At 37.3% G+C, this 11,973-nt stretch overlaps 1 protein-coding gene across 1 annotated transcript; it reads right to left on the bottom strand.

Annotated features, from left to right (window-relative positions):
* Positions 1-4,817: 4,817 nt before the first annotated feature.
* On the bottom strand, positions 4,818-8,239 carry LOC128132899 (uncharacterized). Its single transcript, XM_052769904.1, has 4 exons — positions 8,147-8,239; positions 7,682-7,924; positions 5,260-5,967; positions 4,818-5,009 (listed from the first exon to the last, which is right to left on the bottom strand). The coding sequence occupies exons 1-4, from the start codon at positions 8,237-8,239 to the stop codon at positions 4,818-4,820; spliced, it is 1,236 nt and encodes a 411-aa protein (XP_052625864.1).
* Positions 8,240-11,973: the final 3,734 nt, after the last annotated feature.

Below are 11,973 nucleotides of genomic sequence, written 5' to 3'. Positions count from 1 at the left end.
AAATTAGAAATGAATTCTAAATCTTCGATTTTGACTATATGACTTTCGATTCCCATAGAAGCATCATCGAAAATTGTTTGATTAAAACCAGTAAGCATCGAACCTAGACAAATCGATTTAATCCCAGTTCTTCAACATTTCAACTTTCCCAGTCCAATCATCGAGATCGACATACTTGTTGTAAACCAAATACAATTTTAGTCAAAATCGAAATTGCTTCTAGATTCATCAAGAACTGAAATTTGACTTTCAACCGATGAATATGAATTTCTCAAAAGTCTTTTGATTTGAACAACAAACATCAATCCTTTCGATTTGAACTCAAATCGAATTTTGATTCTAAATCATTAATAATGAACACTTGATTCAAACTTAATCATAATCGATTTTATGATTAAAGAAATTATATAGAATCGATTCATAAGCAAAGATTCCCAGATACTTCCAATCGATTAATAAGAAAATGAAATTGAAACTTTAATACAAAATTGGAACTTAAGGATTCGTAGATCAAAACGAGATGCAAGAAAACTTGAAACGTACAACTAGTTTAAGCGTATCACAAGAACCGGTGATCAACGAACAATACAACTTGAACCAATTTAATCAGATTGTTGGGCTCAATTCTTGATTTATGAACAGTGACGAATTCAACAATTGGCTTGAAATAAGATGAACGGTAACCGAATAAAATCATTTGATATTTGGAACAATTTGGGCTCATAATGAACAATATACGAATTTGGATATTGGACCAATTTCTTTCATGAACAGTAACAAACTATGTTCATTTGGGCTTCGATTTAAATTGGACTTTCAAGAATATAGTATGAACAAATTTTGATTTTTGGAGTTTGATCAAAAAAATAATTGGATCAATCAACGGGATTGAAACGGATTTGATCCAATGAGACAAATTGATCAAAAATGAAAAACGAAAAGCACGAATCGAAATCCTTGATGTTTTGGAATCCATTTGAGAATATGAGATACCTTTTTGACAAATCGAGATCCATTTTTAACGAACGAATCAAATTTAGAAGATCTTGGTTCTTTTGTCGGATTGAGAAAATCTCCACATCGAACATTGTACCACCCACCGTGCGAGATGTACAACTCGTTCTTCGTGTTCTTCGTGTTCTTCAACGATCCAAGAACATCTTCAAAAGAACCACCAACACTTTTGGGTTTTGACTTCAAATTCAATTCAACACTTGAAGATTGTTGCTTTGGAACCCAAATTTGTTTCACGGATTTCGGCTTCACAACATATGACGATTTTTGTGAGTAAACCCGCTTATTCTTCCGATTCATCATCTTCTTCTTTTTCTTTCTCATCTTTTTGCATCTTGAAGACTTGACTTGATGAACAAACCCGCTTTCAACAACATGAACATTTTGAGTTTGAATCAAATCTTTTGGAGTTTGATACTTGTGAATTTCTTGAATCACCGGCTTCCGATAAGGAATCATTCCTTCAAACGAATCACAAGAACACAAAATATCATCGGTTTGAACTCCAATTGAGCAAAAAACTTTTTCATCTTGAAAATCAACTTGAACTCCTTTTTCTTGAACATCAAGAACATCACATTGAACTCCGTTGTTTTGAACTTCTTTTCCTTGAACATCATGAACACGATGAACATCATCAAGAACATGTTCTTGAGCTTCACGACAATTTGCATAATATTTAAGTCTATTTCTTCCCGGTTTACAATTAGCTAGAAGAATTCCTTTTATGACTTCACCATTCCTCTTATTTCCTCGTCTTTCTTGATATGTTGTAATCAATCGATCAAACAAATCTTTGTTTTGATAAATTGGATAACCAATGAAATCTCCCTTTCCATCCCTTTCTCCATTTGACATAAGTGCATCTTCACTTCGCAATCCAACAGTCAATTGATAGAGAATGCATTCAAAAGAAGTGTATACGTATAGAAAACTTTCATTCCGAACCAACCATTGCTCCATAATTGCTTCTTTTCTTTTGAATCAAATGTTATGAACTTGAGTTTTCTAGAGAGAGAAAGTGTAAATCAAGGAGATCTCTAGAGAGAGAAAGTGAATATGAACCAAATTCTAGTGAGAGAAAGTGGTACAAACAAGTATTCTAGAGAGAGAAAGTCGAATTATGGATCAAATCAAGGAAAAATTCGACTTCAAGAACACAAAAACACTCTAATCACGAAGATCCATAAGAACATGAAGAATCACCAAATCAAGATAGCCATCAAGGATCAATTCTTGATGAAAATCAAGAACACCCGCTCTGATACCAATTGTAGTGGTGTTGATTCTGATGGCATGTGCGGAATTAGGAAAGATCTAGTAATTCATCATACAAGTTCAAGAACACAAGGAGTAAATAAATCTTTGTAAGCTCTTATTAGATCTAGAAAGATTATACAAATGGGTTTGTATACAATTTTTCTCTCTAGTCTAACACTCCAAATGGACTCTTACATTCTTACATAATGAGAGTCACTCACTTCCTATTTATAGGAAAAGACTCAACCCATTTACACATACAAAGAGGAAAGCCTAACACATTACATCCAAGCATGACTTTGCATCCTAACACATATGTTACAGTCCAGGTCGGATCTCTCGATCATGTAGAGGATGCAACATATGACTAACAGACAGAAAGAAAGAAAAATAACCTTCTACAAACTTAATTTATCGGAATTCCCCAATCACCCTATCAATACCGGAATTAAGGACAGAATCCGCACATCGAGGAAAAGTTAATCCACAGTTCTAGATATGGTTTCTTTTAATGTGACCGGTAGATTCTCATGTATATCTCCCTGCTCAACCTATCTGAGCGTCGTATTGTCAGGCTAAACGAATCTAACTAGTTCAAGATTCGTCAAGTCCTTGCATTCCTCAAGTTCAATTCTTCATAGTCAAGTCCATTTAGAATCTTTCGTGCCTACCAGTGCATCGAAGATAGAGCATAGACAATTAAATTTTGGTACGTTACGCAGATTCAGATTGCCTGTTATCACTTGATAATATCACTTCCCAACACATCACCTACAAGCAAAGCTATCAGCAACATATTTTTGATTTTCTGATTTTTTTAAATGTTTTTGGATTTTTGAAAATTTTCAATTTTTTTGTTTGGTTTCTTTTTGTTTATTTGTCCCCCTAAATTTGTACAAGGGTGAGAATGAAATCACTAAAACACGCAAATTTAAACTAATGTAAGCTAAAAGTAAAAAAAATTAAAATTAAAATAAAATTAATAGAAATTAAAAATAAAATTAAAAAATAAAGGTTAATCCTCAAAACGAATCATTTTCAAAAATCTCACAAGCACATCGAATCGAGCTTTGTTAAAAGTCTTGGTGAATAGATCTGCCACATTATAAGTAGTAGGAACCTGTTCTAGTCGGATGAGTGAACGTTCATAACAATCTCTGATAAAGTGAATTTTGATATCAATGTGCTTGGTTTTGGAATGTTGGACATGATTTTTAGCAATTTGAATCGCAACCTCATTATCATAGTAAATGGGGGTTTCTAGATAATTCAAACCGTAGTCCAACAGCTGATGTTGGATCCAAAAAACTTAAGAGCAACAAGAAGATGCAACAACATATTTCACTTCTGCTGTTGAGGTTGAGACTGTATGTTGTTTAATGCACTGCCATGACACCAACCTATCTCCGAGGAATTGACACCCTCCTGATGTAGATTTCCTATCAAGCTCGTAGTCTCCGTAATTACTGTCAGCAAAAGCATATAAATCAAATTCGGAATTTTTCGGATACCAAAGACGCAATTTTGGGTTGCCTTTAATATACCGGAAAATTATTTTGACAACAATAAGATGTGAAAATTTAGGATTAGCCTGATAATGTGCGCATTGACAAACTGCAAACATTATGTATGGACGGCTTGTAGTAAGATACATCAACGATCCAATCATCGATCTGTAGTGTGTCTGATCTACGAATTCACCATCAGTATCTGGAGTCAGCAGGGGTCTTTCGGCCATCGGTGTCGATGCATGTCTTGCGTCTTGAAACCCGAACTTCTCAAGAATATCCTCCACATACTTAGCTTGATGGAGCAGAATTCGGGTTGAATTTTGTTTGACCTGAAGCCACAGAAACATGGTCATTTCCCCCAACAAACTCATCTCAAACCGATTTTTCATAACGCCTTCAAACTCTTTGCATAGTTGTGGACTGGTAGACTCGAAGATAATGTCGTCAACGTAGATTTGAACTAGAATCGGATGATTACCAACATGCTTGATGAACAAAGTTTGACCGATAGTGCCACGAGAGTATGCATGCTCGAGCAAATTCTTTGTGAGAGTCACATACCACGCCCGAGGAGCTTGATGCAACCCATACAGCGCCTTGTCCAACTTGTAGACATTATTAGGAAACTTCGAGTTAATGAACCCAGGGGGCTGATGAACATAGATTTCTTCCTTCATCTTGTCACATAAGAAGGCTGTCTTGACATCCATTTGGTAAAGCGTGAAGTTCATGTAGGAAGCCTAAGCAAGGAAGATACAAATAGCCTCTAAGCGAGCTACTAGAGCATAAACCTCAGTGTAGTCAAGACCCTCGATTTGTCTAAACCAGCGAACCACCAATCTAGCTTTATTATGTACTATAACCCCTGAATCATCATGCTTGTTTCGATTGACCCAGCGTGTGTCAAGAGAATTTTTGCCCTTTGGTAACTCAACCAATGTCCAAACCCCGAGCTTTCAAACTGATTCAGCTCTTCATGCATAGCATCTACCCATCTGGGCTCATTCAGGGCCATTTCAATGTTCGTAGGCTCTATTTGAGAGATAAAGCAAGAATAGAGACATGCATTAACATCTCCATTCTGACTTGTAGTTTTAACTCCGTCGCCCAGCTGACCAATGACATTTTCAATCGGATGATCGCGTTGAATTCTTGAGGGTATCTCCTAGCTGATATCATTGGGTGAAACAGGGAGATTGTGAATGTTGAAAACTCCATCATTTGCTGATTGTTCAACATTCGATGAATCTACTACAAACTCATTAGCAATTTCTTCAGGAAAGAGTAGTTCCATAAAAGTTGAAGTGACAGAGGAAGTATCTCTAGACATGAACTCTCTTTCAATAGGGGTAAGAGGTGTAGCATCAGCATCAGGGGTATCAGTTTGAGCTGAAGATTTTAGACTATCAAGTGGCACAGATGGCTCCCCCTCAGGTGCAGTAGATGACTACCCCTCAGATAGTGAAGAGGATACCGTTGGAGATCTGTACACAACTTCTTCGTCTTCTTCTTCACACACAGTCTTTGAACTAGAGGAATACCCAAATGAACTATCCGAAGACACATTTATGGACTTGAAAAGATATGTGTAATCAAATAACCAATCCGGACCCACTCGAGCATCCTTTTCATTTTCCTCCAGCCAACGCACATCATAGGATTCCACAATTTGCTTCGTCTTCTTGTTGTAGACCCTATATGCGGTGCGTGCATCATACCCTACGAAATAACAATCATCGGCTTTGGCATTAAACCTTGTGTTGGACTCCAAGTGAAGAACGGTGCAAGGGCAGCCAAATATGCGGAAATGACCAACGGAAGGCTTATGACAATATAGAATCTCATACGGCGTCTTCATCTGAGCTTTGTTGATCAACACACGATTCTGAACGTAGCAAGCATTATTAATCGCCTCAGCCCAAAACAAGACAGGTAGCTTGGAGTCACACACCATCGTCCTTGCAACGTCTTTTAAAGTTCTATTTCTCCTTTTAGCACCACTATTCTGTTGAGGTGTGTAAGCAGAGCTGTATTGATGCATGATCCCTTTTTCTGTGCATAAATGATCAAGAACAGAGTTCTGGAATTCTGTTCCATTGTCAGTGCGAAGCGCCTTCACCCGGTGGTTGATTTTGTTTTCAATCAACACAATGAATTTCTTTATCAGATCCGGCACTCCAGCCTTATTGGATAAGAAGAAAACCCACGTAAAACGAGAGAAGTCATCAATCACAACCAGACAATACGAATTTCTGTTGATGCTGAGGATGTTGACTGGACCAAATAAATCCATATGCATCAATTGGAGCACCTGACTGATTGAGTTAACATGTTTTGGCAGGTGTAGTTTTCTATGATGTATTCCTTGTGCACATGACACACACTTTTCAAAAGTTTTAAAATCTCTAACAAGTAAACCACGAACCATCTCATTCTTTGCATGGCAATTCAGATTTTTAGCGTTAGCATGATCGAGTCGTCGGTGCCACAACATTGCGTTCTGTTCTGAGACCTTTGAAAAGAGGTAAGTAACTTGTTCGGGAATATTTCTATTCATATCAATAATATAAGCATTTCCATCCCTCTTAGATTTGACAAGAATCCATTCTTCGAGGATGACAATGCCTGGCTTGAGAATCATACACTCCTTGTCGGTAAAATGGGTAGAATAACCTTTGTCGCATATTTGAGACACACTCAACAAACTATGCTTTAACTTGGGAGCAAAGTTAAGATTCTCGAAACTTAACACTCCATTTGTAATGGTTCACCTCTGAGTGATCTTGCCACCTTCTCCGCCCGCAAAGGAAACATATCCCCCATTAAAAGATTGAATGTTGCTCAGTTGGGAAATGTCTCATGTCATATGCCGGGAGCAGCCGCTGTCGACGTACCAAGGTCTGATGACATTCCTCCGCAACTGTCCCTGCAAAATGAGCGGGTTTAATTAGATTTGGGAACCCAGTTCATTACTCTCCTGGGTTGTCCATTCACTTTCTCGGATTTATCGTTATTTACAACATTTTTGGAGGATGCTGATGATTGATAGGAAGTTATTTTGGGCATCCATTAATAGTTGGGTTTCTTAACAGTCACTGGTGATTTAGAAATAGGTTTCCTATCGGTTTTCATCGAACACCTGGGTTTTTTACCAAAGGAGGCTGAAGACCCTGAACTACTCCTTGACCAAACCGTTCTTGGCGGAACCTTGTTCGGTTTTGGCAAATAATTGGTGACTTTGTTATGAAAAACCCTTTTATTCTTTTGAAAAACTGCCCTTTTTCTGCTTCGATCTTTCTGAGAACGAATTCTTGAGGACTTTCTAATTAAAGACCTTCCTCTAGATTCGTTCTCTCCTCTTGGTGACAGATAATGTACAAAGATCCTATTTGGACAATTCGTAGCTATATGACCACTAATATCACAATTAAAACCAATCTGTTTGTTATTATTTAAATTTTTATAGTGTTTCTCAGATTTGTTTTCGTTACTGATACCCATACTTTTCCCACAAGAACATGAACAAGAAGCAGGTTGTGAGATAAGTGAGGGTGCATCAGATGATGTAAACTATGGAGTTGGTATGCTTGCATATAAAGCATCACAGACAGTAGGATTATCAAGTAAGTCATCAAACAATTCAAAACAACTTAAACCAGTATCGACAGGTGTAGAAACATCACAAAAAACATTGTCATTTTTCCCATCAGAAACGAAAAAAAAACTTAATTGGAAACTAAAACTTCAGGTTCAGAATCAGTTTTGTTATCAGAAACAGATCCTTCAACTTCGTGCTTTGACTTATCTAAGGATTGATTTGTAAGGGAAGTAGAAATGTTAGTACTTTACACATTAATAAATCCTCTCGAAACAAAACCAGATGGCTTGCCATAAACCATGAATGGTTCATTAGCAATCTCCTCCTTAGACAAAGGTTGAAACTGATATGTATGATTAAAAGGAGGAGGCACTTTATCATACCCTAGACCCTTTGACTGATTATGTTTAAATTGCATGCAATGGTCTATCATGTTGGCAACTACTTCACCTGACACATTAAATTTTCTAAAATAGAAATCAACAGTTTCAAATTTGTCTTTTAATGTGTCAAGCTCAGCAATTAACTCAGCATTCTGTCTCTTCATGTAGTCATAATTTTCACATTTATTACTGTAGTCTTCCTAAAGTCTCCTAAAGTCCTTTATTTTTGTTTCTAACTGGGCCTTTAGGGGTTTTTGTCCTTTTCTAAGTTGATAACCCTCATATCTAAGGTCCTCTACTTCTCTACATAATGTTTCTATTTCTTCATGAAGAATTTTAACATAATCAATGCATGCCTGAGAACAAGAAGGTAAACTTACCTCATTTTTCTTTGGCTCAGAAGTAGAAGATACCATCAGTGCAAACTGCAGCTCCATCCTCTTTTCTTCTGGATCAGCTGCAACATCCTTCATGGGAGCTTCATTTTTAACTTTGGCCAGGTGAGCATTCTCCGGTCTTGAAATGTTTAAAGCCTGAATCTGGTCCTCCTAGTCAAATAACCGAGCAACCATTGCCTTCTCGCCATTGACCTGAGCACCTCCCCGATTGTTCCCACTGCAACCATTGTCCTGTCGTTGTTTAATCTTCTATTCGGCATCAGGCACTCGCAAGCAAAATGATCCAGCTCGTGATGGTTGAAACAACGTAGCTTCCATTTGTTGAGCCCTACCTTTTTATCAGCACTCATACCCTAGTTGTTCTTCCCAGTCTTCTTAGCAAACTGCTTCGCCCTGAACACTGCCATGGCAATTTGCCATGTAATATCCATTTCTTCCACATCTTTTGGATGAATCTAATCTAGATTAGCAAATGACAATTATGGTGGAAGATCTCCAGCTACAATAGCATTGTAGCAATTAACAAGTCCTATGGTGAGAGCAAGATTTTCATCACTTTCCTTACAATTTGAGGAAGAAGTCGGATTTGAGGAAGGAGCAACTTGTGGAGCAATAGGTGATTGGTTCTGAGAAAAAGGCATGGATGATGTAGCAGGAATTGAAGTTGTTGATGAAGTGGAAAAAGGTTGAGCAGCAAAAGGTTGACCTGGAGATGGAAGGGTGAGAGTTGAAAGAGCATTGTTAGAGGAAATCCCAATATTTGCAGTTGAATACGAATTCACATGATTAATCTCTCACTGTTTATCATCAATATCACAAGCCTTGATGATCGCCATTTTTTCAGCAAGAGTGAGGCGCTTTAGATCCTTGGTCTTTTTAATAACAACTACATTCAGGTCCCATGACTTTGGAAGAGCATTCTGTAGCTTTTTATTTATTTCAGACTTGGTCAAGAAGATCCCAACTATATTCATCTCAGTGGTGAGAGTTGTGAATCACTGTAGCTGTGCCTCTAGGGTTTCTCTAGGAATGTAGTTGAACATGTTAGACCTTGGACACAGCATATCCTGGCGGCTGTCCTTCATGTCCTCATTACCTTCATATACCTCAATCAAGGCTTCCCACAAAGCTTTTGCTGAAGTATACTCTCTGAAACCTTGAGTTATATCATGAGATAAAGCCATGGTAAGACAGGCCAAAGGCCTTTCCTGTTCTTCCACTTTCTCAAAGTCTTCATCTATATAGTTTTCTACTGCTTTGTCAACTATCTATCCTGCAACAGTGGTGGTAATTCTGACAGGACTCTTCATGATGCTTCTCCAGATCTTGAAGTCCTTCATTTTAATGTACTTTTCAATCCGGTATTTCCATTCTGGAAAACCATCTGCAGACAACAGTTTTGGAATGCGTGTAGTTGTGCCCATGTCATAATCCAGCTCATGATGATGTCTTTGGCTTTGAGAATCCATTGATTATTAAAATTTTAAAGCAATTTAAAACCGAACTTTTCAAAATTGAGTTTCCAGTCAACACTTGAGTTTATGGTCAGAGTAGGGTTTACGACTGTAAACTCAGTTTACGGTCGGGAGTTTACGGTCTGTGTGTTTACGGTTTTTTATTACGGTTTTTGAGGCTTAGTTTACAGTTATTGATTATGCATGGTTTACAGTCCAAGAACAATGTTTACGGTCCAAGAATGCTCTTAAGTTTGCGGTCGTAAACAAAGTTTGATGTCGTAATCTTTTGGCAGTAAGCTCCAAGAAGTTCACGAAAGCACGTTTTTGGATTAGGTTCGATCCCCTTTAGCAGTAAAATACCAATTCCAATCTCAAACAGTGAGGAATACAGCCAAAAAATCGATTGCAAGATGCTTTGACACTGGTTTCGCTCTGATACCAACTGTAAGGTCCTAAAACGGATCTTTACCAACGATCAAGCAATCACACAATCACAGAAGCAAGAATATGAATAGAAGAATAGTTGAAACAAGGTTGGACACATTTATTACTTTAAACGTCGGGTACAACTTGTTTACACTTGGCCGTGAATTGTCTAACATCAACAACCAATAATGACCTAAACAACCCCTATATATAGTGGACTTGGGCTGGAGACTGGGTTTACATTCGTAAACTGGTTTACGGCCGTAAACTCACTAGTGGGCGGTAAACACCCTAACAACCTACCAAAACATGATAAAGACTCAAAAGAACTTATTACAATGAAATCCTAGACCAAACTACTAACTAGACCTTTCACAGACAAACTAAATTTTTTTGTCATAAGTGTGGTCATGGAAACCAATTTGCCAAAGACTGCTTGGCAGAAGCTCTACAAAAACCAATGATTAAAGACTCTGCATACTATGTACGTCGAGCTCAATACTGAAGGGTTTTAAGCATTCTAAGACTGCTAAGGTGTATATGCAACCCTAGAAACCTTGGATTTATGTTTTTCTAAAATACATGCAAAATACTTTTTCCAAGGTTCATAAACCTATCTAGCATACATGGGGAACTTTAAACATAAACGATGGCTAGAATTACATACCTTGTAGTTGATTTGATTCCTTGAAAACCTTGAGAGCCTAGCACCCCAAGTGTGATGCCTCAAATGTTTCACACAACACCAAGTGCTTTGGAATGACTTTGAGAGAATGTAGACACTTCTAAATTCGGCTTGCCCTCTCTATTCTTTTTTTTTAGTGTAGCCGATTTTGGTGGATGTCATGCTCTTTACATAGCATCTTACATTTAGGGTTACACCATGTAAACCCTAATGTAACATGACTCTTCATTTCCATAACCCATGGATTTAAACCTCCATGGATCATCCTATGGGTCTTAGCCCATCTTGATAATCCATGAAGCCATTAGCCCACTATACAACTTATGGATGATTTACATAATCAATCCATATATTTAATTAGTCTTCTCTTGATCACTTATTTAATTCCAAATTAATTTTTTATCAATACTAATTAAATAATACTATTAATATATTAGAACTTATAATATATTAATAAACCACAAGTGTTATTTTTCTCATTTCGTCTATCCGAATGCATGATGCCATGTAACCCAAATGGACCATGTCGGGTCGGTTCAAGCACATACCAGATATAGTTATGGACTTAGTTACCTTATCCAACACTCTCCCACTTGGATAAGTCTAATAAATATAACTGCAAGTATGACTTTAGGAACCGATCAGCAATCATAGCTCTTTTCAAGGTCTCTCAGAACTGAGAACATGATGTTACACCATTTAAGATAAGTGATCATATAATCCTTTGTTCTAGATATGATCTGGACAAATACATGGAACATTGTATTACTTATTGTCCATCAGTTTGTTTCCCGATTTCCGATTTGTTTGACATAGAAATTAATTGAACACATCAATTTAGTTTTAATCGGGCCCAGTACATAGGTCAAAACAAAATCATCAAGGGGCCCTGACAACGAGTTACCAATGCGTTTCTCTTACGATCAATGCATAACCAACTCATAGGCAACAAGACATATCTCTAGGTTTGAAGACTTATATGATATTACAGTCTCGTGATCACTCGAGATAAATTCCAAGAAGTGATACCAGCGAGCGTGGGTTGAATCCAATAATCAGAACTTATGAGCACTTATGAGTGTTGAGGCCATGTCCAACATCTTAGACCTCTACAACCAACTCATGACCATCTTAATTCATATCTACTTCCAACATATTACCGACTATGGATAATTAGAATAATATGTAAAACACAGTATAAATATTCTGGAAGTCAAAACATGCAAAAGAAATAATAGTAA

Source organism: Lactuca sativa, chromosome 3 (assembly GCF_002870075.4).
Source record: "Lactuca sativa cultivar Salinas chromosome 3, Lsat_Salinas_v11, whole genome shotgun sequence".
In the NCBI taxonomy this organism is placed as follows: Eukaryota; Viridiplantae; Streptophyta; class Magnoliopsida; order Asterales; family Asteraceae; genus Lactuca; species Lactuca sativa.
This window is presented reverse-complemented; position numbering and strand designations above follow the sequence as displayed.